Source organism: Patiria miniata, unplaced genomic scaffold, assembly GCF_015706575.1.
Source record: "Patiria miniata isolate m_02_andy unplaced genomic scaffold, ASM1570657v1 HiC_scaffold_24, whole genome shotgun sequence".
NCBI classification, from domain to species: Eukaryota; Metazoa; Echinodermata; class Asteroidea; order Valvatida; family Asterinidae; genus Patiria; species Patiria miniata.
The window spans coordinates 21,825,693-21,852,419 of NW_024037063.1; the positions used below are offsets into that span (position 1 = coordinate 21,825,693).

The following is a 26,727-nucleotide window of genomic DNA, read 5'->3' on the forward strand; positions in this document are numbered from 1 at the left end:
CGAAAAAGAGTGGACAATAACTCAGTCATTTGTAGCTGAGATGACCGATACCAGACAGCATACTCATACGCTGGGTCACGATAGTAAGCTTGCCCTCAGAACCTAACGAAAAAGAGTGGACAATAACTCAGTCATTTGTAGCTGAGATGACCGATACCAGACAGCATACTCATACGCTGGGTCACGATAGTAAGCTTGCCCTCAGAACCTAACGAAAAAGAGTGGACAAGAACTCAGTCATTTGTAGCTGAGATGACCGATACCAGAGAGCATACTCATACGCTGGGTCACGATAGTAAGCTTGCCCTCAGAACCTAAGGAAAAAGAGTGGACAATAACTCAAGTCATTTGTAGCTGAGATGACCGATACCAGAGAGCATACTCATACGCTGGGTGACAATAGTAAGCTTGCCCTCAGAACCTAACGAAAAAGAGTGGACAATAACTCAGTCATTTGTAGCTGAGATGACCGATACCAGACAGCATACTCATACGCTGGGTCACGATAGTAAGCTTGCCCTCAGAACCTAACGAAAAAGAGTGGACAATAACTCGGTCATTTGTAGCTGAGATGACCGATACCAGACAGCGTACTCATACGCTGGGTCGCGATAGTAAGCTTGCCCTCAGAACCTAACGAAAAAGAGTGGACAAGAACTCAGTCATTTGTAGCTGAGATGACCGATACCAGACAGCATACTCATACGCTGGGTCACGATAGTAAGCTTGCCCTCAGAACCTAACGAAAAAGAGTGGACAAGAACTCAGTCATTTGTAGCTGAGATGACCGATACCAGAGAGCATACTCATACGCTGGGTCACGATAGTAAGCTTGCCCTCAGAACCTAAGGAAAAAGAGTGGACAATAACTCAAGTCATTTGTAGCTGAGATGACCGATACCAGAGAGCATACTCATACGCTGGGTGACAATAGTAAGCTTGCCCTCAGAACCTAACGAAAAAGAGTGGACAATAACTCAGTCATTTGTAGCTGAGATGACCGATACCAGACAGCATACTCATACGCTGGGTCACGATAGTAAGCTTGCCCTCAGAACCTAACGAAAAAGAGTGGACAATAACTCGGTCATTTGTAGCTGAGATGACCGATACCAGACAGCGTACTCATACGCTGGGTCGCGATAGTAAGCTTGCCCTCAGAACCTAACGAAAAAGAGTGGACAAGAACTCAGTCATTTGTAGCTGAGATGACCGATACCAGACAGCATACTCATACGCTGGGTCACGATAGTAAGCTTGCCCTCAGAACCTAACGAAAAAGAGTGGACAAGAACTCAGTCATTGTAGCTGAAATGACCAATAACAGACAGCATGCTCATACGCTGGGTCACGATAGTAAGCTTGCCCTCAGAACCTAACGATATATCATAAAAGAGTTGACAATAACTTAGCCATTTAAAATATGAAAAGAGACATGCATACAATAGTCCTTTTTACATCTGAATGAACCCCTGTCATCTGATTAGTGGGTCGTCATTGAATTATTTGCCCCAACCCACGGCAAAAATAGAAGTTCTATTCCACAGTACAAATGTAAATAGAAGTTCTATTGTACGGTCATATGATTGGTGGCTCTAACCAATCAGATGAGGAGGATTTAGTCAGGTGTTTTATTAAACAAATAGTGAATGCATCACATTCGTGCAATGGAAAGAATAATTTCATTGGGTGACAGATGGCATGTTCCATGCCACTCTGATCGCCTCGTGGAATGGAACAACCATCTGTCACCTCAGGAAATTATTCTTACCATTGCACTCATAAACTGTGAGTTTCTTTGAAAGAAACAAAAGAATCGTTGCATAATCAACAACTTTTAGTGTTTTAACCATGCGTTCACAATTGACATCGTTTTACCGCTGGAAAATCTTTTGCTTTTAAATCCTATATTTAGCTTGTAAATAGGTGTTACTTCAAAACGAGCTTTATCGTAGTCATGAATAATTCTTTCAAGCTTAATTTAGATATTTGGATATGTTTGTTTTCTGACATAATGCCTAGTTTACCATTCAGGACTGCAAAGAAGAGCGTCGCTAGTTGTTGTATTGCTTCTCCATCACTACACTGCATAGCAAGATGTTTAGCAGCAACGGCTGCTTCATCTCGCAATGTGTCTTCCTTAGCATGTAACTGAGCTGAAACGAAAACACAAAGCAAGAAAAACACTCAAGATCATTTCAGTCAAACTACTTGCTAACATAGCAAATCACTGGTTCTCTTCGTACATTTTTGTGGCTTGAAAACATCTCACAAAGGATGAGACAAAACAAGACAATTTCAATGCACATTTCACACATCTTTCTCTGTTTTCCAAAATGAAATTTACTTGGACTTAATTAAGAATATTATGTCTCATAAAATTTAAATTTACACTTGATGACTTACTTGCAATGTTCTTGCCTAGATCCGGAGCATACTGACTCAAATCCAGAGAAACTCCACTCAACAAGTAACCAACAGCTGTACATGAAAACCAATTAGGGAAAACATTATTACTCAATTACTCAATGTACCAAATGTTTCTAGTGCAATTTACTCTTACAAGTCCACTTCTCATTCTTTCTTATCCAAGGTTTGAGTGGGTTTTAACAATTTGTTTTTGCTTCGGCTGAATTAAATATAACCTCTTCTGAATGTTTGCGTAAAGCTTACGCACCAACCCTAGCAGTCTTCTAAACAACACACTAGGTGTCAAAGGCAACAAATTATGGGGAAAAGCTAAAAACAACCTTTGAACCTTGACTTTCTCCCGTTTCTGGTATAGGAAAGTTTCAGCATTGTGTAATGTCTGTGACAGAGCATTTAAGAGCTCAGTGAATAAACCTGAAAATGTATTTTTCAAATCTTATACATCCATCATCTAGTGATGGTCAAGGAGATTACAGACTAGGAGTTTGGGATCATTTCTTTGAATCATTAACCGTTACTCCTGGACATTTTTGCTAGGATGCAACCTCAATCCTGCAAAATCCTCCAACTGCCTCAATGTCAAAATTGCATACAGCCTCAATCCTGCAAAATCCTCCGTTATTTCTTGAATGTGGTCCTTGGAGGGGTGCCCCTGCCTCAATCCTGCAAAATCCTCCAGCAAACACTGTCAGTATGTTGAGGCAGAGCCAGTGACATCCTGGAGCAGTGCAGAGGTTTTCAAGTATAATCTAGGCCTAAATTTTTGCACGGCTGAGCATAAACAACACAAGGTCTGGCCTATGACCTTGACACAGTGCATCCTCCAAAATCAGCCACACATTTTTGCCATGTAGCCTCAATCCTGCAAAATCCTCCATTTTGTAAATAGGATTTTGGAGGAATTGGGAAGGTTAGGGTTAATTAGATACCATGATTAAATGGCTGTGTCACGGACATTACAGACGTTAAATTTTCTTTCCTAATGCTGGAATTGCTCCATAACTGACAGAAAAGTAAAGACTGTACACATTGTATGGAGAGGTACCTTGCATGACGTTCTCCGGACTTCTCAGCATTGCTTTCTGCACAGCTGGAAGAATGACTTGTTTGAACTGCTCATGATTGACTTGGCACAACAACCATTTACAAACAACCTAGTAGGAGGAGCAATTACAAATATCAAAACATCGTTTAAGAATACGATTAAAAAATGCACAATGCTGGTCAACTGACTTATCGTTTAAATAAGCTTAAGTAAGTTGAGCTAGACTTAAATTTTCAATGCTGCTCATCTAGGAATTTGTAAAATTATGAAGTGCAACTAATTCTGTGGACTTTGACAAAATACCGGTTAGTCAAGATATTGGGAGGAAATTGCTGAGGTACAAGAAGAGGGGCCTCGTAGCCGAGCGGTTAGAGCGTGGAGCTATGGAGTGGAAGGTTGGTGGTTCGAATCCCATTCGGACCAAAAACTGGAAAACTCTCTCTGACGACCCAACAGTAAGATCTTTACCTTTTTATTTACCTTTTACAAGCAGATAATATGATGACTAGAGCAGGCTAGTCAAAACGTTGAGACCAAAGACAAGTTCTTTTAGAACTTAAAGCAGGACTGTTCTTACCAGCACTATAACTACTTTAATAGCGAAAGTTGATAATAAGCAGGACAAGTTCTTATCAGAACTAAATATCTGCTGAGCGACAGTAGTTATTACCACATGGTGTTACCGCAAACCAAAACGATACAGATAATAATAGGTCTTTTGTTTACATACCAGAACATGAACGGGAGCTTTGCGTTTGCCTCCAAAGACTGTCTTGATGTATGCGTCTAGGAAGGCTGTACTGTAAGCACTGATAGTGCTGCTAAGCTTACTCTCAGTACAATGTTGCATCAGTAAGCTGATAATGCACAGTTTGTGGAAGGAATGATCAAGTTTAGACAACGTCTCAGCGTAACTGCCGACTGCATCTGGATTCTAAACGAAAAAGAGATTTACTTTAAACACAATCTGAGTCATCAGATATACAATATTGTTTCACCTCATTCATATTCATGAGGCAATCCAATGATTTCATTGGTAAGAAGCATTAGCAAGACAATTGTGTTTCACCTCATTCATATTCATGAACCAATCACATCATTTCATTGGTTAGAAGCATTAGGCAGACAATTTTGTTTCATCTCATTCATATTCATGAGCCAATCCCATCATTTCATTGGTTAGAAGCATTAGGCAATTTTGTTTCATCTCATTCATATTCATGAGCCTATCCCATCATTTCATTGGTTAGAAGCATTAGGCAGACAATAGCGTTTCATCTCATTCATATTCATGAGCCAATCCCATCGTTTCATTGGTTAGAAACATAAGGTAGACATTATTGTTTCACCTCATTATATTCATGAGCCAATCCCATCATTTCATTGGTTAGGACAAGCACTGAATAGACATTGTTTCATCTCATTCATATTCATGAGCCAATCCCATCATTTCTAGACATTGTTTTACCTCATTCATATTCATGAGCCAATCTCATCATTTCATTGGTTAGGACAAGCACTGAATAGACATTGTTTCATCTCATTCATATTCATGAGCCAATCCCATCATTTCATTGGTTAGGACAAGCACTGAATAGACATTGTTTCATCTCATTCATATTCATGAGCCAATCCCATCATTTCATTGGTTAGCATGAGAGTTACCTGTTTCCAGACATTCTTGAGTTTCCTTTCAGCAGATTTGATGAGTGACTGGTAGTCAGTGCCTAGTACAGCCGAGATTAACCCACACTGGGCTTCAATCTGAACGACAAAACAAACAATTCAATATAACAGTTTGTATTATGTTGCTTGCAATATCATAACTTAAACCATTGCTATGATGTCACACCACTGTTAAAAGTGTACATTCGGAACTACGAATCTTTACTTTGAACATGTTGGACAATTGTTCTCCATAATGAGCATTAATAGGACCGTCTGCATGAAAACTTTCCTTCTGTAATTACAAATGCATCTTCACTGTCAGATTCTCCGCCGTCGCTGCAAAAAATCGTCGTTTGAACTATCCATATAGACGTAAAGAGCCTACACACAAAGTGACTTGGTTGTATGGGTGTGGCGATACACATGCTAAACACACCACAATACTTGATTAACAATAAGAGCCTCGAAAGACTCCTTTGTAAATTACTCTAATGGCCATGACTGGACACGAGTTATGCAAGTCTTTTCATCTCCACTCACTGGACTGTTAATGACAATACTTCTTTTGATGCAATGGTTTAAGTTGAAGAATACACTCGCAAGTGTGGATTCTTAATTTACGAATTCACTCGGCGCTTTGCACCTCGTGAATTCTTAAACTAAGAATCCACACTTTCTTGTGTGTTCTCCTTAACAAAAACCACAGAAACTACATGTAAAACAAGCCCAATTTCTTGAGGTACGATTGCTACACATACCAGATCATTCCATGCTTCACCAGTCTGCTTGTCTTTGGAATCGAATGCAGTAAGAACAATCACACATGTCCAGCCTAGCGCAGCAAAAGCAGCACCTCCTGAAGTGGGTCTGTCAATAAAAACACAGATGCAAATATCATAATGCAGTATTGCCAATTGGAGAATACTCAACGTTAAGACGTTGAAATTGACTATTTTGCATATTGGTCAGCACATGATCCTACGAGGGCGCTGTTGTGACCAGCTCATAAGAGCTAAACGATGGCATGTAACATGCTCACACCGGTGCATGCATACATCAAGCCCAGCAAGAAGATATGAACTGCATGAGACCAACTTTCAATTTGAATTTTTAGTATAACGAAGTGCCGGGATCCAGGAAGGCGATGTCTCAAAGGAACAATGACTGAGTGCTTAACAAATGCCCTGCAAACATGATTTTGTTAATTAAAAGTATGGCAGGGCAGTGGATGGAAATTTTGTCTGTCTGTGACTATTGAATAGCAAGAGGGTTAAAATGGAGTTAAAACACACACAAGGGCAAGTGGCACGCTACAGTAGACTATTCAGATTTAAAGGGAATATACATCATTTGCTTTTGCTGTAATTTTCAGAAATGGATGGAATTGGGGGGTTGGAAATATATAGCAAATATAGTTACACTGACCTTTTTGAGGTTTTGGGTTCAAAAATGCTATGAAAACCAAGAAAAACAATCATTTTCCTGTAGTCTGGTTCCCTGACTCCATTTAAGAAGAAACAGAGCAGTTTACATACGTTGGGGAATTGTAAGGTCAGGATTGCAAACAAGAACGATGGTCAACTGGGGCCAGTATTTGAAAAAAAAGCCAGTTCTTTCCAACGCTGATCAGCCGATCAGCGTTGGAAATTGATACAAAAATACCACTTTTCTTGAAAATGACAGCATACCAGGTGCCATGATTTTACAGGATGCTTTACACTGTCATTCACTAACAGTCCAGCAAGGTATTTCAAAATGATTTGGTAGTTTTATTTGTTGATGTTTGCAAATGTTGTATTTTCCCTTTAAGACGAGGTCTGTTTATAACTTACGATGGATGTACGTTCCTCTCCTTCTGTGCAAAACTTGTCAGAAACTTCAGCAGAGGTTTGGTTGCGTCTTGGCCATATTTAGATATGAGCGCTCTGATGACATCTTGGACAGCTTTGCGTGACTTGGAATCCTTGTAACGCTCCAGAGTTAGAGGAAGTAGCTTGATCAACAACTTGCAGGCATTATCAGGAAAATCTGCAACACAAAATCGTAAACATATCCATGAAAACCGTCGGACATTCTGAAACAGCAAGCACACTTGCTGCACTTTCAATAAAGCTGGAAAGACTCCCATATCTGGCCATCACTTGCCACCCTGTGCACAAACCCTATGAGACTGGTCAGAAAATTTCTGTGTTTTCTGAGTAAATACTTCAATATTTTCCCTGCTAAATTTGACTTTTTAGGACATATTATCACTTTTTGATGGCTGATATGATAGGTCTTAGACAGGACATCTGGTAACTGTGGACACGGTGGAGTGTGTTACTTTGTCAAATACCACCTAAAATTCTTGCCACATACCACATATCAATAAACACTGATTTTTAACTCACATTGATTCCTGTGTGCTATAACCAGATAACCCTAAGTCCCCTAACTTACTTCCATGGTGAATTCACTGTTTAGAGTGAGAGTGAGATAATTCTTGGGCAAGTTTACCATATGTGAAGTTCACTAATTTTCCTCTGTATTGACTAACAAGCCCCCAGATAGCAATTTCATGTCATCAAAGTCAATTTGAGCAGTGAGACAATACAAGCATTTTCTTAGAAAACACTTAGAATATTTCAATTCAATCTCATAGGGTTTGTACACAGGGTGTTGAGTGAACTTCGTATATGGAAATCTTTCCAATTCTTATTTATGCATGTCGGGATTCACTTTATTAAAAGTGTTCTTTACGTGTGGATATTGTTAATGTTTTGTTCCATGCTCTAGTCAGGGGAAAGGCCTTGGTTGTAAAAGAAGTTTCAAGACTACCCCGATCCTGCCGATCGAAAAGTATCGACTCTTCTAAAGTTCTAGTCGATGTAGTTGAATCATGGAGGAATAAAAATGAATGAGCTTACCAGCTTTGGCGATAAAACCTGACAAATCCGACAAAAGAAGACACCTTTCCTTTGTCTTGGATGTTGTCACCTTACAGAAGAAGTCCTTCAGTAGTGCTGACGGCTCTGGTGTCGTCATTTTGACAACAAATGCCGTAAATTCGGCACAAGAAAACTCCCTCAGTTACACGTGTCGATACAGGTACATATGGGTACAGTACATGTACGTATACACACATGCATTGTGCATACGTTGTGCAATACATGCGTATGTGAATAGCGCCTGGCGCCCTCATGCGGTTGGTTTTGACCAACCCGTATCTCTTGGGGCGGGGTGAAAGCAATGGGGGGGGGGGGGGGGGAAGTCAACTTAATATTTGGCCGGCATCATTATTTTATTCTCCTGACTTTGTGAACTTTCGTCATCCCACTGCTCGAATGACAACCCTTCGAGTTTTAATTCCATTAATTTGAAAAAAAATTGTATATAAATCCAATGGCACGAATATTCGTCAACAAAGACCCCTGCGCGCGGCAGGCTTTCAGAGTTGCAGGGCTCTGGTGTAGAAGTCTGTCAAGCAATATGTTTTGAATATTCATTATCCTACGTTTTTGGTCTTTATTATTGAATTCTGAAAAGCGATAACTACATAACGAGATTTGGGTAAACGGTCCTCAGAAAAAGTGTCACATTTGACGTTTATTTCCCGGGTAAATACTTCATCTATGACGACAAAAACTGCACAATACCATCTAATATATCCTGAAGTACATTTAGGCCCTATTTTTTTTTTAAATTTTGGAATAAGTATTACATAAGGAGTAGTTTTGCTCACAGTGTATGAATATTCCGTTTTAGACCGACAAATGGCCCACCACGTACATTCGCGATAAACATGGCAATGGGTATTAATGCCCGTTATCACGCGTCCAACCAATGATTAAGGCAAGTCCGCTCAGTGCATTTTGTACTAGAGCTCATAACAGTCGCTTATCCTTGTGTGTAGGATCCGTGCAACATCTCTGTGTATTTACCAGATCACACAGTAAATGCAACCGACAATTGCCCCGGATGCGGGGGATACAATGGGGGCGATTGCCCTCCCACCCCCACCCCCACCCCAAAAAGGGGGGGGGGGGGCGGGAACGATCCCATTTTTTTTTTAAAGTGACTTCCCTAAAGAAAGGGGTACACCACCATCTTTTCATGAAACAAAATTTGTTAAGTGGAAATTACCTCAAATCGCACCACAGAGCATCTAGAATCAAACAAATGTATCTAAATGTATCTAAAACGGTGGGTAATACTTGGATATAAACATACCTAAAACAAAACTCAGCACCAGTTACAACTTCACAATTCTCAAAAACACACCCTTTTCAATATCCCTGAATACAATTGATAAAAGGCAAATATTTAAATAAAACGGAGTACTTTTGTTAAACCTTAAACAGTAAGTATATTTTTAACGTTATCATATTTTGTCTAGACCTGTCTCCGTCTTCGCCAACAGCTACATGTGCTAGGGAACAAGCCGACAATAGACATAGCCGCATCAATTAAAATTCAATTTCGGACACGACCTAATTTAAAAAACGTTTTAAAGCCCGATTAAATAAAGAGGCAGCGACTCATTTGATGATATAGGGGGCGCTATTTATAAGTTCATTCAACGCCGACTCATTTGATGATTAAGGGGGCGCTGACAAAAAATAGGCTACAAAGCCGAATCATTTGATGGATAGGCCATAAACTTAAAGTTCAAAGCTCATTTGATGATATAGGGCGCTATTTATAATGTATACATTTCTGATGAACTTCAAAGCCATTCATTTGGTGATATAGGGCGCTATATGATATACTTCTTATTAAGTCGAGTACCAAGCCGACTCATGATGATATAAGGGGGCGCTATTAATGATTTATAGACTTCTAATTAAGTTCAAAGCCGATTCATTTGTTAAAAGGGGGCGCTATTTATGACGTGCAGGCTTCTTATTAAAGCTGACTAGCGTTAGCCCTTTTCCCGAGACAACGTCGATGAAAAACCACTTGTTAAGAAGAAGAAGGGGGGGGGGGGGGCCTACGTTCTCATGATGTACTTAATTTCAACTAGGCCTACTTCTCTCCATTGCTCATGTTCGTTATCCCGTTTTGAAGAAGGGTGTCAGTCTCTTGCATGATTGCATTCCAAGCAAACGTTATATCCTGAGACGTGGTCTGATCTGAGCATACAGCGAATCGGATGATGAATTGTTTATTAAGATGACTCCCAACCATGAAGATTCTGCCTGTCTTGTTGATTTGCTGTAGAAGCTCCTCGTTTTGAGCATCAGAGCCCTGCGAAAGAGATTAATCATTAATGTCATTATCAACATCAATAGTGACATCATCATAATGTCGCGCAACCGTCAATGTCGTTGTGACCGTTCCTTATTGACATCACTGTCATGCGTCGCCAAATTGTCGTGATCGTCTTGTCACAGTCATATTATCAGGAATATTATTTGAGACAAAAGCCCACTGACCTTCAGACGAAAGCACACTAGACCAAGCACCACATCCGCAACGATCTCGAATCTTGAATCTGTCCTCACTAAAGATTCAAACTCATGAGCTAGGCTGACTTGCTGCAGTGTGAATGGAAATAAATGAAATCGTAATCGATTTAATGTTTCAGATAGGGGTTTTGCGTCTCCTCTTTTAATATCTCTTTTGACTTTGAAACTATAGGATTTCCTGGCCAATTTCCTGAAATGTTCATTCACTTGTAAAAATCGGACATTCGTTTTCGTCTGAATTTGAATGCACGTCTTTTATACCATTTCAATTCAACGAAAGTTCATTCGTTTTCATTGTCCGTGCATTCGGTTTTGAGAAACGGACGGCCAATTACGTTACCTGTGCACTCATTTACGCAAGCATACCTTTTCTAAATTGATTTCAGGAACAGCTAATTTGAATGACGGTTAATGAAAAAGAAACCCCTAGTTGTATTTGGTGCCGATGGCATTAAACTAAAAGTGAAATAGAATGGTGAATGTTTGAAATCGCCCTCTAAAAGTGAAAAAGAAATCGTGTAAACGAATCCGAATGGACTTAAACGAAAGGTGCTGCTCAATCACTTAATTGATTGAACTGAAATGGAATCGAATGCTCTGGTAGCGAAAATGAAACGCGTGTTCAGAGCGATTTTCAAATTCAGTCGAAAACGAATGACAGATTTTCAGAACTGAATGAACATTTTAGGAAATTGGCCGGGAAAACCTATATTATAGTTCCACATATTGCCTGAAGCAAGACATCGTTCTGTGTTGATACTATAGGTTTCCCGCACATTAAAAAAAAAATTCATTCAAATTTAAACGGTTAACTTCAATTTCGTCTCGAGAAGACTGGGACGCGCAAATACTGCAATGAATTTAGTCATTGGTCATTCCGAATGATCAATGGTCAAACAGTTCCAACATTTGTCCATTCGATGTCGTCAGATTCCAATGGATTTCGTCTCACCTGTGATCATCTACATAATAAGTGGCGTACCCAGGATTTGGCTTGGGGGGGGGGGGGGGCTCGGGAAAAAAAAAATACAAAAATGCTGCCCAAAATTGTTGGCCGCAGAAAAAAAAAGATTTTTTTTTGTGGGGGAGCGGACTATTTGACGTTGGTGGCGCCACCTACACCTCTATTATACTACCCGAAAATAGGCCACATACATATCACCAAGGTCAAATCGCGGGACTAAAAAAAAAAAAGAAAAAAAAATTGACAACATCTTGGGGGCCTCAAGCCCCCCCCCCCCCCCAGTGCGTCACGTACTGTTAACATAATGTTAGGATTGAATACGTCTTTGTTCAATCGATTTCAATAAATGTTCATGCTGGTATACCATGCACAGACGTACCCTATTTGGCACGGTGTATTGCAAGACAAGAAATTGAAGGTTGAACAACCTATCCTAAGGACAAGAAGAAGAACTGAATTGACTGTTTTCCAAAAGATGTGAAATGTGAATGCATTTTGCTTTTTATAATTATGGACCTACTTATCCCTTGCATTAAATGGAAAGTATGCATTTTCATTTGCCTGTTCATTCATTATTTCTTACAGTTGTTGACGCATAAAATTGTCAAAGAGCTACATGGATACACAAATAAGTATTGAAAAAGATTTCAATATTAAATAATAATTATTACATGAAAAATGCTTATTTTAGGTTATAGACATACGTAAACAAGGAGAAAATAAGCAGAAACAACAAAACAAAGTAAATATGTTTCAAGTAGAAATGAACAGATGAAAACGTAAAAATAACGAAGATTTGACGAATTTGAATGAAATGTATATACAATTGATTGCAGAGGACAAAATTGATTCCTCTATCGTACGTTCGGCAATTGCAGACGACGAAATTGAATTGTCTTTTACGAAAAAGTATGGACATTGGACAAGGTATGAAATTGTTTGAACAAATTGCGAATATGCTTGACCAAAGACGAAATTGAACATGGGGTATGCAAGCTCATGAATTTTCAAGCCAATTACGTGAATTACCCATTAGAACCGGACCCGAGTTTGCCTATGACAAACTCGGGTCTGTACTCACCGGTTTGGGACGGAGCAGTTTTCAACATGACCTTCCATCTGACCAAATGGTAACCCCAACAGTCCTGAGTCCTCCAATTTTAATAGATTTTGCACACCCCTAGGGAGTTAGGGTTACGTGGCGTAGACAGGTGGTTTATGGCACCACTGCCTGTGAGTTTACTGACCAAAAATATCTACACAAATCTACTAGGTTGTTATTTATACTGTAAAGTAATGGAAACAGTGTCAAAAGTTATTATTCAAGCAACTTTGAATCATAAAAATCGACCGGACATATCCCGAGCAAGGAAATAAGAAACAGTCAGACTTTTTTTCTAATTCTACCTCCATTGTTCATGCTTTTCATGCCAGATGGCCGATGCACATGCTGTGATTGATAGGGCAATTACCACAGCTAATGGTCACTGACCCTGGGGACCCTACAGCTGGTAGGGGTCACAGTAGTGAAACTGGTGAGAAGAACTTTCACAGTTTTTGGCTAAAGGGAGTTTCACGTAATGCGAAATTGAAGTAAACCGTTTGTGAATTTGAATGAAAACATTTTTAAAATGTGCAGGAAAACCTTTATCTTTCATAGACAGCTCTAGAGAATTTGCATCGGCTTTGATGTCAGTGATGTTTGTTGTGAATGAAAAACATCATGACGGATTCTGGCAGTACGACAATTGCAATCTGTGACATAGTTTACCGTATGTTATCTGTGACATAGTTTACCGTATATTATCTGTGACATAGTTTACCGTAATTATTGGTATACCATATATTGCTGAATGGAACCTATAACGACAGGAATATTTGGGACAACAAACCTTTCTGACGTGCTGCTGAAGTTGCGACACGCCAAAGAGTCGAAGAACGAACCACAACTTGAGTGAACGGAATCGTCTACCTAGTGGTATGTGCCAGTGCTAGAATAAGAAAACAACATTTGGGCGATCGTTTTTGAAAACGTGTAGGTAGTTTCACGAGCATAACATAATGTAAAAATGTACGTCCGATACGTTGAGGAAAACGAGAAATTGTAATTAGTCCGAAAGGTTTACAGTGTGCATAGACATTTTGGCGATTATTTTTAATTTGAATATATTAAACCGACCCAACAGTAACATCCATCTCATTATCCTACACAACCTGTGAAGATGGTAGGATTAACGGTAACAAAACCGTCAAGTTATTCTTCATATTTCATGCAGTATTCACTTACTCACCCTATAATCAACCACTTTTCCTTCATGTTCGTGTTTGAGATAGGTCGGGTCAACTTGGAAGGCACCTTCCAAGTCGGTCTTGTTCCGGACCCACATTGCTGAACAATCAAAGTTCACACGCATCCATTTATGCGGATTGAAGTTGAAAGAATCGGCCAACTTTATAGACAAAGAAAAAATACTAAAACGATTAAAGACAACTCTTCAGAAATAATGCAAGTACGTTGGATTTTTTACGCTCAAGCTCTTACATCGTGTATTCATTTTAATATAGGTTTTCCCGGCCAATTTCATGAAATGTTCATTCACTTCTGAAAATCGGTCATTCGTTTTCGTTTGAATTTGAATGCACGTCTTTATTCCCATTTCAATTCAACGAAAGTTCAATCGTGTTCATTGGCGTGCATTCGGTTTTGAGAAACAGACGCTGTGCATTCATTTACGCAAGCATGCCTTTTCTAAATTGACTTCAGGTACACCTAATTTGATTGACGGTTAATGAAAAAGAAACCCCTAATTTTATCTGGTGCCGATGGCATTAAACTAAAAGTGAAATAGACTATAGTGAATGTTTAAAATCGCCCTCCAAATGCGAAAAAGAAGTCTTGTAAACGAATCTGAATGGACATAAACGAAAGGTGCTGCTCAATCACTTAATTGATTGAACTGAAATGGAATCGAATGTTCTAATAACGAAAACGAAACGCGTGTTCAGAGCGATTCTCAAATTCAGACGAATATGAATGACCGATTTTCAGAAGTGAATGAATATTTTAGGAAATTGGCCTGGAAAGCATATATTACTGCATAACTTTGAATAATTTTGAAGAAGTATACAATTGAACGAACCTCCACCCCATCGGCTAGCGATCTAAACTCTGGGCAGATGAATGCGGTACCAGCGTATGCAGCATCGACATGTAACCATATACCCTCGTCTTTACCTGTAGTATGATTACATATGGTACATGCTATAAATTCTACCATTTATAAATAGGTACAAAATGTACATAAAACTTAATTGTCGAAGTCATTTTCCTCATTCATGCGAGTGTTCTGGTATATAATCTATCGACGAGTCACTGCATAATTAGTAAATTCATACTCACATATTGGTCCTATTTCTTCAAGGTTATCGAAGGCACAGGATGGTGTAGTACCCAAAGTAACACAAACCTGGAATAAACCATTTTCAATAAATCACATTTAAAAATAAATTATTCGAATGCCGGAAAGATTGTCGCTAGAAATTCGACAGTAAAGGTACAGTTTAAAAATATACTTCCGAATCCCTCGCTTTCAGAATGTCAAATAACATTTACTGGACAAAAAACGTTCAGAGTCGTGCTTTACAAATTTAAGTTAAAAGCTTCAAACGTTGATATGATTCTTCTTACAAATAAATTGTTTTGAGGTTTGAATCGGATAACTTACAAATGTTGGAATGAGTCTCTTGGCCTTGTCTTCTTGGATCGCCTTCGCCAGCGTTTTTCCTCGTAAGGCATGTTTCTCGTCGCATGGCAACATTCTCATTCTGACGGAGCTGATCATAGACGCCCTCTCCACGGATGAATGGGCCTTGCGAATGAATCGTCACAAACAGACATTAGACTCTACATTTACATCGATCTGAATTTAATTGATGTTAAATTTTAAATTCATATTTTGTTTTATTTGCATGTTTCAATATGCGGGGGAAATATGAAGTCTGTTAAGTTTTCCGAAAGGATATCTCAGAGTGGGGAGCAGAATTGTTTTGAAAGACTTACATATTCTGACGTGTAAGCCACGAGTTTGGACATGATCTCGTATTGGTCCCTGTCTGGTTGTAAAGCTGTTTCTTGGCGGATCGTTCTCATCTTAGCAGAGAGAAGAGCCATGCAGGTGCTTTCACTGGCTGTTCCCTGGGAAGGAAAAAAAGAGTTCATGAACATTGATCACATACACCATCTCTTTGATAAAAAACACCGAGACAAAAAGATAATGCCGACTTTCTACGCTTTGTGTTTATTGTGGGAGGATTTACCTGAATAACCCCGCCCCCTTGTCCACCTTCAGCGCATGACAGGAATGCATCCGGGAGCTGTAGCATCTTACCAAGCCAATCTAATGTTACCATCTCCAGCTCAGTGCAGGCTGGACTGCTGATCTACATAATCAGAGACAATTAAAATTCGTTCATGAATAATTCGAGCTAAAAATATTCAAACCAGCAGGCCCAAATACTTCAGGATTGGTGTATGGCATTATGTTATCTTATAGGAGAGGAATGGGTAAAAACAATCTAATTTTGAATCCGTCCTGATTTGTCGTTTTGGGGAGAAGAAATAAATCCTCATATTGATAATAGACTATAGCCCGAAGTAAACATGTAATCAATATACAGAAATAATGTGTATATAAGGACCGGGTTCGAGTCCCATCCCAGTGATATTTTCCAACTTTCACTCGGGAGGTAACACACCGAGCATGCAGTGTTTTTATACGTCGGTGAAGGGCAAAAACCTACATTTCATTTACATCACCCCGACGCAAAAATCCATCTTATGGATATAATGCTTGGAAATTTTTAGATTTTTTGAAGTTATTTGTAAGGGCTCAAAAATTTACTCAAAACTCTGCGCTAACCAAATTGCCAGTGCATGGAACATGTTGCGTTTCAAACACAACGTAACGATCAGTGTGTTATTATAATGAGGCAGAGAGTATGGATTTCTTACCCAACTGAACCCAATGCAGCCGATAGCATCAGACAACATGTCTCCCAGAATAGCAGCGTAAGAATTACCAGTGGGGAAGTAGGAATGAAAGTGTGGAGAATGCCAATGGGTAACCTGTATGCATAGAACAAGAGATTTTCCATTCAGCAATGAAATAACAATCGTGCCACAAGTAGTAAAAACAATAACACCCCTCAAATAAAAAAAAAAATCCTTGGATATACGATTAATTAAACCTCATAAACAACAGGTAGACGAAATATTCTAAATGAATTTGAGAATGGCTGACAAAATTGGCACAGGTGACCGTGTTAAGCAATCTGTTATTAAACGATGCAAGCTTATAATTGTTGCAATGTTCTTGTTCCCTTTATAGAATCAAGTACGATACGTGGGCCAGGATATTTGATCTGGATTGAATCGGGACATCTGCTCGCCTACGGCAAAACCGTCTGATACCATGATACCATGAATTAAAACGAGAAGCTTGAATTAGAACGAAAATGCACATAATGCATCTTAGAACATAAAAGGATTGTTGCGCAAACACTGTTCATTACGATAATGTAAAAGATGATTGATTTCTTATAATACAGACGGTCAAGGCTTGAAAAGCAAACTTCTATAGTGTAACAAAATTGAAATAGTGAATTACTCAGTCAATATTTAAAAAAAAATATGTTTCATCTCTTTAAAAATGGAAGCAACTTAAGATCCACATCTCATTAGAATCGACTCATTTTGCTACAATTACTGGCAACTCATTACCCATTACAAGTAGGTTTTATAATGGCTTCTTATAGGCTTATTTTGTGTCAGTCCGAGACACTTATTAACCACGCCAAACAATGACGTGATTACCTCCCATCTGTTGCCTCGTGTTAGTTAGCGCACTATTGTCAGGCAATATGGTCATGTTTGTTAGCTTAATGAGCTCGGTGTGTCCAGAGAGGAAATTAAAAGAGCTTGTATATTGACATCATGACGTCACCAGGCTTTCCATTACATCCGTTTCGGGTTTTTCTTTAACGAACTTGCTATGAAGGAGACATGAAATAAAAATAACAAAAATCAGATATTCAACGAACTGAATGCTTTGACATCTATCAGTTATGGCCCATATACCTTCTTCCCTTTTGAATGGTTGTTTGGGGAAATAATGAAAAGAAAAACCTGCTGAAATAACAAGGGAGATATTTCTTAAAAATAAATCGAGATAAATTATACCACCTACCCCTGGCATAATGACCCGTTCGATATCTGCGAAGACATCTTGCCATTTATCAGGATAAATAGGGGCTTCGTCAGGTATCATCTTCCGCAGATACCCTGGCTCAACTTGAGACAATGGTGGGCGATCGGCAATGTTGTCCAGATAATCCGCGATATAGTCCACCATCTCTCTACCATACTGACGAAAATCCACCGAGTTTGTCATGTTGACGCTTGTTATCTGAGCACGCATGTATCTTGGAGGTTGCACACAAGGAAGAAAAATGTACAAAACTTCTCAGTTATTTCAATAACAACATCTTGACAGTTAAACTCAGTTTTAGTCCGTTTGTTCACAACATTTAAATAAGCAACATTTAATGACGAGCAGGCGCGGTTCCAGAGCCAATATTTTTGGGGGCTAGCAGGGCGGATCCAGAATTTTTTTCAGGTAGGCGTGCTGAAATGTAGATTATTTTCTCCGCACACTTAGGCCTCCGAAAATCAATAGGAGGGGGGGGGGGGGGGGGGGGGGGGGCTCGTGCCATATTTTCAATGGGGAGCGCCAATTAAATCCTACAATCAGGCACAAATATATATTAACTAATGCACCCTTGTCACGACTATTTCTTCAGGGGGAGACCGTTCGCATGTACGTCACATTCCTTCTTTTCGCTAATGCAATTTTTTTATGGAATTTTTTTTGGGGGCTACACAAAATTTTGGGGGGCTATAGCCCCCCGTAGAACCGCCACTGATGACGAGCTGTTTTGCCCAAACAGCTTATTAAATTGAAATCATATAGGCCACTTTTTGTTATAGTAATGCCAGTTTGTGTTAAACATGCGGTCCCAGCATTGCTGCAGTTTGCTGGCAATAATTGGCATAGAAATCTCTCTGTACCTACCTTGTAGTCGGTTGGTTGATCGCGGAGCTGCGGCTTCCTGATGTAGCTCGTTCAAAGATCAATGCTTGAATGTCACCAGCGGTGAAAACACCGTACTGGTAGGCTGCAGTCACAATCTTAAGTGGATGTCACGTGGTGCATTACTTTGAGATAATACGGTTATGAAGTTACAAAGTATAGGTCGACAATATTGTTGCTGTATGGATTCCTTAATCACAAATATACACGAGGTTGCGTTTATAGGGTTTTTTTGTGGAAAGCAATTACAGTAACCTATATACATAAGAGAGAGATTTACTCGGGTCCGAGACGATGTTTGCTCCTGAAAGGATCCGAGACCGCGGGCTCCTGCGGCGCCAAAATCGCATCACGTCCGTGGAAAAATGCGGAGGGTGTCTTCCGCCGGGTCGGACACTTCGGGTCGTCCTGATTTTCCCGTACGGACCGGCGATCCGTTTCGTCGATTTTTCGTGACTGCGTTTTGCGCAGGAATTTGCCGTCGTGTGCACTTTCTAGTTGACTGCCTGGCCGCCCCCTGTGCTGGCTTTTCTGCGAGTCTAGACTGTGCGAGGTCAGCGAGGTCAACGTAGGGGTTTCGTTTACGTGTTCTACTCGGCCGTTCTGCAAAAGTGTTCACCAAATGATAGTATGGGGTGACCTTGGCAAAATATTTTTTCTCCATGGTGCGTGGCCACCAAGTGTCCCTATTGTTTCCTGTGCTTTGCTTGCCGCCCCTGCGCCGAGTGCAACGAATACTCAGAAGGACTACACATTAGTATGCCTTGCGCGGTCCGACCAATCGAAAGTCTACACTGCATAGTATTTCCGGGCTATGCAAAACTGTCGATGCAAAACTGTCGATGCAACCTCGTCCCCAGGGTGTCGAGCAGTACGCGCCCACCACTACCTGCTCTATCACCCTGGTATTGGATCATTTGCATGTGCAAGATTTTTGAACATGTATGCAAATTAGGAGTAGTCTGGTGCCTGCCTGTGCGTTACATTTGCGTTTGTTTTTGTATGCGGTGTCTGGGGTAAAAACAGAATCAATTCGTTGCAGCGCGAGCATGGCGTGAGTTACGAAAACATGATTTTATTTTAATTAAACTGTTACTATCTTAACGAGACAACATGCAGTATCACATTTCATATTAATATTAACAAACTGAAAAGGAAATGAATATTTTCGAGAAGGCGTGGACGAATGATCGCGAAAACACGTACTGCACGTTGTGAATAACAACACCAAGTACACGATATAAATCCATTTCTAGCCAATTGCGGTATCGAATCAGGATGCAGGAAGGAAGTTTCCTATCCAGGGCTTACTATTGGAAACAAGGTTGGAAATAAAGTAAGCACTGGGGACGAGGTTGCTGTCGATGGCAACGCGTACTGAAGCCTGCTCGACACCCTGCAAACGAGGTTGGGTCCACGGTGCTCGCTATTTGAGGTGTCCGACCCGGCGGAAGACACCCACATTGTTCCACGGACGTGAAGCCGCGGTCTAGGATCCTTTCAGGAGCAAACATTTCTCGGAGGCCGAGTAAAACTTGCTTTTATATAGATGGTTGAACCAACTTGAATAAAAGTTGAATCGACTTTTTCCTCGCAGACGGTCTCGCAAATTGTAAGAAGTTCAAGTTTACGTTTGTTGAAGAGTCCAATACTGAAACTTAATTATGACCTTCCTCCATGATTCAGACCGTTTGTAATTTTATGGTAACACTCAACCTTTTTTTATTTTAAATGACACCTTCACGTTTGATTACATTATGATTTATTGTCAAAACTGTACAACCAGCCTTCGCCTGTGTACTACAGTGACCTTTTCACTACGTTTTCCAAATGCGACTGAATCACAAAAAGCCAATTTAACAGACCAACGGCAACATTTACAGACAGTTGCCATGGTACATAATTATCATGTGCGTAAATCGACGGGGGACAGGGGGAATCCCCCCCCCACACACACACACACAAACACATTTTGAGGCGGGGGACATTGTTTGGTCCCCCCCCCCCCAATTTTTCTTCCCCGAATAAAAATATTGTAGCCTACAATAATGATTCTATTGCTCAGAATACATGTAGCTGATTCAATTACTCCAAACTCAAAACTTTCAAAGATGATCTTTTGCTCAAATTGGTTTTAGTGGTCAGAAATTGCCTCAGATCACACCACAGAAATTGCTTTTCTATAACTGCATGTCTCCCCAACTATATCCCCCATTTACATTTAACTCCCCACATTTTCATCCCCAACACTACGCCCTACCCGATCTATGATCGGGTAAATCAGCTTGTTAATTGATAAATATCACTCTTTTTGCCGGCTTCCATTTGTCGATACCGAGACCCACGCCAAGTCACGCCAGGTGACGCTAATGAATATGCTAATTTACATGTATACCCATCGTTATTGTGCTGCCAGGCCGAATTTGGGCAACCGTAGTGCCTCTACGGCGGTAGAAAACCATGCAAGTGGGTTGGGTCGGAAAAACTCCTCGTCGAGATTTTCCTTAGAGATAGTTCGAGCTGTAAGAAGCGGTTAACAACAACAGATTAAGCTGAAATTCAAAGTATACTTAGATGATATAAGTGTTCAACTATTTGTGAAATAACAACTTGAGTAGATTCCTAGAAATTGAGACAAATACATAGATTTGGGGAAGTTTTCGAACGATTGCTTCCAGACTTGAAGGTCAGCTTTACCAGTAACCAGTATTGAGGTTTCGGCATCGATGACCGATATTTTTTTCACTGACATGAAGTTTAGAATTCTTCTTCCGTTATATTTTAACATTTCAATCATACTGAGCATATTTTCTGAGAAACACAACGTTCAAAAGGCTATTTTTTTTTGGGGGGGGGGGGGGGTTCACGAATTTCACTGCTCTGTTACAGCGTCTAAGTACGTAATCGGATTAGCTTTGCCTGACAACCAGCCACGCTTCACCTTCGCAACCATCATGGATCATGACCGTGAAAACATCCCTTATAAGCATAATCAGCTGTCCCAACTATGCTCTATCATGGTTCAACAACCCGGCCACAAGAATGGTACACACACATGTCACCATATGCACGTACCACGTGGCATATAGGACCCACAAGCCACGTCCCCTAAAGACTACAACGCCACAGGTTTTTCGTGTGGATTTTTCGTGTGCTTGAAGCCGGTTCGACAACTTGATAAAGTGTGTCATTTTTACTTTATGGTATGACTTTATGTACTGTCGGGCTACCGAACAAAGTAAACAATGACCATCGAAGCTATCAAAGTACTAACAATAATTATGTAGGTCGGATGGCTAAAGCCGATTATATTATTATCAGTTATCAGTGTTGCTCGGAACTCACGCGTGGAACTGGAAATATGCGAAAACAGAGCTCAGAGCATATGAAATGCTATGTCAGTGTACTAGTATAAATTATATTCCAACACGATGATAAATGGTTTTCACTGGTAGGCAAAGCACGTGACATCTTCCATAAGAAACTGGTCAAAGAAGGCGTTTACTCACCAAAATGGAACCAACACTACCGCACGACTAGTTATAGGGTTATGCATAAATAGTTATACCTCCATGAACATATCATCTCCTCGATGGAAAAGGGAACAACAGTGCATGTACGTACATGTACATGTACATACTGGACTTTTACCCGTAGCGCTAGTAATCCAGACTGTACGAAATACATGTAATCCTAAGTACATGGTCGAAGATTATGTCTCATACATAATTCATGAGGTTCATTGTAGTCATGATGCCACCATATTGACAGAAGTTTACAAAATAAAAAAGAAGGAACAATGACGACTTTTTGCAAACATGCATGTGTATATTTATTGTAAAATCACATGGCAAATGATTGGCCCACGTCAGTCGAATTGTCCAATAGTATTTAAGATATTTTTTAGAATAGAATCTGATGAAACGATTGATCGAGGGCCGTTAGTGGAAGTGTGCGGGAAATGGTGTCGGCTTCGGAAAACCAATAAACAATTATTATTACGTACATTAGCAACTACATCGGAGCTGGGAACTTTGATAGGAGCTAAGTTTATAACTGTGGGAGATACTAATTCTTATGAGGTCCAGCAACACGTACGTACAGTTCACTCTACTGAGCTGGCCGACTGTAAAAAATGGCTGTATTTAGACAGTATCTTACTGTAATTTCCTACAGTAGTAATAGTATGCTGTATATTAATTGTTTCACAGTAATTTACTGTAAAGTACAGTGCATTGTTGGGAGCCGTGGTTTTAGCTGTAAAATACTGTAAAAATTACAATTACACTGTAATTTTCACAGTTATTTACTGTTAAATATTTTTTACAGTATCATACTGAAACTTAATCACGTATAGACAACACGCCCATAATGATTATTTTACTAGGCTGCATCGTCTCGCGCGTGAAAGGCGAAACCGACAGCCACTATCTTTTTTTTGCAGATTTGAAGTGTTGGTAATTCTGTTCCTTGAATTTGTACATGTTAATTTTATACACTATAGGTTTTCTCGGTCAATTTCGGCAAATGAGCAGCCAATTTAATTTTCGTGCGTTCGAATTGAAGCTATTTTGCCTCTCCAGTTGTTACTGCGTTTCAAATTCAGAATTCGGCCATTCAATTTCGTTTTGAGGCATTCAAATTCCTTTAGCACTGTGTTCAATTTAGCATATCGTCATTCTTTTTCGTGACACACAATCATCATTCAATTTAGCAAAGCTGGTTCGACTGGAGATTTTACTGATTTAATTTTTTTCAATTTCGTAAAGAGGCAATCAATTTCGCTTAAAGAGAATTCAAATAAGTACGACTAAAGAAATACGAATAAACAGATAAACTGTACTAGGCAACTGTTTCGTATCTTCACTTTAATTCAGGCAAACCTTGTTTTCTTTATTTATGCTTCCAGTAGACTTTACATGGGGCCAATGAGGTTTTTTCTTCTTCTTTGTTTTCTTCTTCATTCTTTGTTTTTTTTTTTGGGGGGGGGATCTTTATTGGTTAACTGACCAAGACCTAATTTTGTATTGTGTTTGAATGGGGTGTTTCTTTATGTTTTTCCTGGTTTTTTATTGTTTATGTTGTTTCTTCCTCAACCATCAATCTGTTGGCGTGCCAGACATCTTGGCATATATGTTTGGGTATGGTTGTACCACTGCATGCACTTCACTTGGGTGATGACATCAACGCTCTGGATGGCTGCTTGTTGAAGGAGATTGCACCTCCACTGCTGCATGTTCATTCCTGCTTGCTGGGCAGCCTGTCTGTCTCCGACACGTTGTTGCCACTCAGGTAACCCAAGGATGCGTTTAACTGCAGCCTTGAATACAGAGTGTGCCATCTCCGTGCTGTTCAGGAATGGGGAGTAGGGAGGGAGGCGCTTCAGCTGGATCATTGGGTTGGCACCTTCAGGGAGTTGGGCTCGCACGTGAGGCCTCGCCTTGTCGTATATGAGGTAAATGGGTTCGTCGTCTGGGAAAACTGCATCACACTCTTGAATTGTGTCCGCAAGAAACTCCTCGAATCTCTCTCGCGTCACAGTTTCGAATGCGATTCGGTGGTGCACCAAGCCTACTTCACTAGAAACAGCGAAGGTGACATTGCAATTTCTCCCTCGTTGTCTGTCGACGATTCGTCTTGCAGCGATCCCTCGTGGAGCTCTACCCTGGGAGCGTCGAGTCCAGATGTTATAACCTGTCTCGTCAATGAAGACTAGATGCGCCAGAACACCATGCTGCAGGAACCACTCACCATACTGGACGCGTTGATCAAGAACTTCAGGGAAATTTCTTGCACCAGGGACGTCCTCCACTAGTTTCAGTGTAATCATCATCCCATCCAAGGCCCTGGCTATGGTGGCAGTAGAAACCTGGGGCTTCTCTTGCAGATGCTCACTCAAACTAGCCTTCATTTGTTGAAGTGTCAAGACGGGATTAGCGTCAAGGATGCCTTGCAGATGGTTTCGCATGTCATAATCCATCTTGCTGTGGGTTGCTCCTCCTCTTGCCAGCGTCTCTCGCCTTCCAGTCCTCAAATATGTTGCAACAATTGATCTGGCTGTGGACTTGTTGATGTTCAAATTGACCGCAAGCTGAAGGTAGTCTTGCTCGTTTCCCTCGAAGGCCTCAATCAACCTTTCTCGATCTACCTGGGCCACTCTAGCGTAGCGACCACGAGCTGCCATTTCTAGAAATATGCGTGTGAAACTGTAGCGAAAGCTCGTCTTCGAAGTACATCGGCAAAGTGACTCAAGTGCCAAAAAGTGAACCGTATTTATGCCTTCAACATTCTTAAGGAAACAAAAAATTTAACAAAGCGTTTTTTAGATTGCACAAATTCCAGAAATGACTGCCCAAAAATGAATTTGAATGACTAAACACACGCCTCAAAAAGCTCCTGCGAATTTGAATGCTGCTTTGTTGAATTGTTAAATTGCATGATTATTTTGTTAAATCGAATGACGCAACAGTACATTTGACTGGTCATAAAACGTAATCGAATGACCCTTTTCAGTAGCATTTGATTTCGCGCGAAATAGAATAGCGTAGTGGTTAAATTGGCTGTTCATTTGCCGAAATTGACCGAGAAAACCTATATTACACTCCGTGCAAGATTAATGTTTGCTTCAATCGTGATAATTTGTTTTTAAGGGTTACGAATAAATATTATGCAGGCCTATGACATTTTTCTATCGGATCACTTCAAATTTTCCTCACTTAGTTTAGTTTAAAAAAAATTCTGTTGCTTCCCTTTATTTCTTATCTTATTGGATTGTATTCGTATAAAGCCTAGTAGGCCCTATGATTTTCAAGGTTTTTTTTCCGTTTATACATGTATTCTGTTGTTGGCTTGTGGTCTGTGGGGTAAGTTAACTACCCCAGCAGAAGTTTTCCCGGCCTTGAACCCATTTACGACCTTGCTGTGATCGTGCTGGCTGTATCGAAATATGTTATTGATTTCTTCCCCTTCGCAAACATGGCTTCACAGTCATATAGTGGCCGATTCGAAGTGAATTAATTCTCTCCCAGCTGTCGTTCCCGTGGTTATTTCTTATATTCAATTTCGTTTGAAGACCTGACTTTTCAAGTTTAAGTTGAACTTGTGTCATTCGATTGAAGTGAGATTCGTATTTCCGCTTCGTTTCCGAGCATTGGTGGGACCTTTTGCGTTCAAGATGTTTTTAAAACATCCACATACCGATGCCGATACATATACGAACGAGTATGCAATTTTTATATCGTCTATACAGGGGGTGTTCGGGGCTTTGTTAAAGAAACGAGTACAAATTCTCCTCCATCCCTTGATCAGTTGTCCGGAAATTAAAAATACCTCAAGACCCAATGAATTATTGAGTTGTTTGATTTATCCTTTCCAGTGACTTCCATTTTGACTGCACACAAGTGGATGTTAGTCTACTGAAGGCAAAGTCGTATAGTGTCTCTAAAGACTTCAATACAGGTCTAGCCTTCCTGTCCTGCCATGCATGTTCTCAATTTGGATTGCCAAGCCGAACCTACCACTACGTTAGAATTCGTACAGAGGTAATTTTGTGTGACCTATAACGAATGCTGTTCCTACTCAAATCGGAGTATTTTCTCATTGTTGTCTATTTCCTGATGTATGAAGTACATGTACTCCAGAGTAAAGGGGGCGTATTCCCTCCCATCCCCACTATTTAGTTCCCTGGGAAACACTTAAGGGCGTGTCTACAATATCCAAAATGCCACCCCGAAAAATCGTAGAGCCCCTTGAGTGCCCCCCCCCCCCATCACCACTGAAACGACTCTAGTTAGTTGAACAAAATAGGTCACATCACATCTGACTGGAAAAGGTTGTACATGACTTAAATTCCGACCTCTCGGTTTTGGCATTTTTAGCAAATCGATCCTGGGTCACACTAGGGGTGGGGGTCCCTTGATAAGGAAGCCTAGTCAAGTCAAAGAGATTACATAAACAGTGAAGTTTGGTTCTCGTTATATTTCCTAAAGGTATGCTACAAATGGTTCACCCAAATAACTCAATTGC

General features: G+C 40.2%; 2 protein-coding genes across 2 annotated transcripts in view; both read right to left on the reverse strand.

Moving 5' to 3' along the window:
* LOC119732174 (eIF-2-alpha kinase activator GCN1-like) overlaps positions 1-8,249 on the reverse strand; it is a 49,410-nt gene extending 41,161 nt beyond the window's left edge. Inside the window, exons 1-8 of the mRNA XM_038205594.1 lie at positions 8,050-8,249; positions 6,976-7,171; positions 5,902-6,010; positions 5,141-5,239; positions 4,206-4,409; positions 3,476-3,584; positions 2,407-2,481; positions 2,028-2,156 (exon numbers count right to left, since the gene is read on the reverse strand). Coding sequence (XP_038061522.1) covers positions 2,028-2,156; positions 2,407-2,481; positions 3,476-3,584; positions 4,206-4,409; positions 5,141-5,239; positions 5,902-6,010; positions 6,976-7,171; positions 8,050-8,167 — 1,039 coding nt within the window. The 5' untranslated portion in view covers positions 8,168-8,249. The remainder of the gene's footprint in view (positions 1-2,027; positions 2,157-2,406; positions 2,482-3,475; positions 3,585-4,205; positions 4,410-5,140; positions 5,240-5,901; positions 6,011-6,975; positions 7,172-8,049) is intronic.
* A 1,003-nt stretch (positions 8,250-9,252) lies between these two features.
* Positions 9,253-18,057, reverse strand: LOC119732114 (aromatic-L-amino-acid decarboxylase-like). The gene is made up of 11 exons (XM_038205507.1): positions 17,800-18,057; positions 16,566-16,679; positions 15,872-15,994; positions 15,615-15,749; positions 15,280-15,423; positions 14,955-15,021; positions 14,695-14,789; positions 13,846-14,004; positions 13,447-13,545; positions 10,558-10,659; positions 9,253-10,369 (listed from the first exon to the last, which is right to left on the reverse strand). Exons 1-11 carry the CDS (start codon positions 18,028-18,030, stop codon positions 10,148-10,150), a joined length of 1,491 nt encoding a protein of 496 aa, XP_038061435.1. The 5' UTR covers positions 18,031-18,057; the 3' UTR covers positions 9,253-10,147.
* Between the last annotated feature and the right edge of the window lie 8,670 nt (positions 18,058-26,727).

Bases quoted from the DNA above. Each gene is read 5' to 3' on its own strand.
- LOC119732114 (XM_038205507.1), bottom strand. From the start codon at position 18,030: ATGCGTGCTCAGATAACAAGCGTCAACATGACAAACTCGGTGGATTTT. The intron at 15,424-15,614 runs GTAAGTCTTTCA...TTCATTCGCAAG, and splicing joins TGGCTTACACGTCAGAATAT to GCCCATTCATCCGTGGAGAG. The intron at 10,370-10,557 runs GTCAGTGGGCTT...TCTCTTTCGCAG, and splicing joins TAGTGTGCTTTCGTCTGAAG to GGCTCTGATGCTCAAAACGA.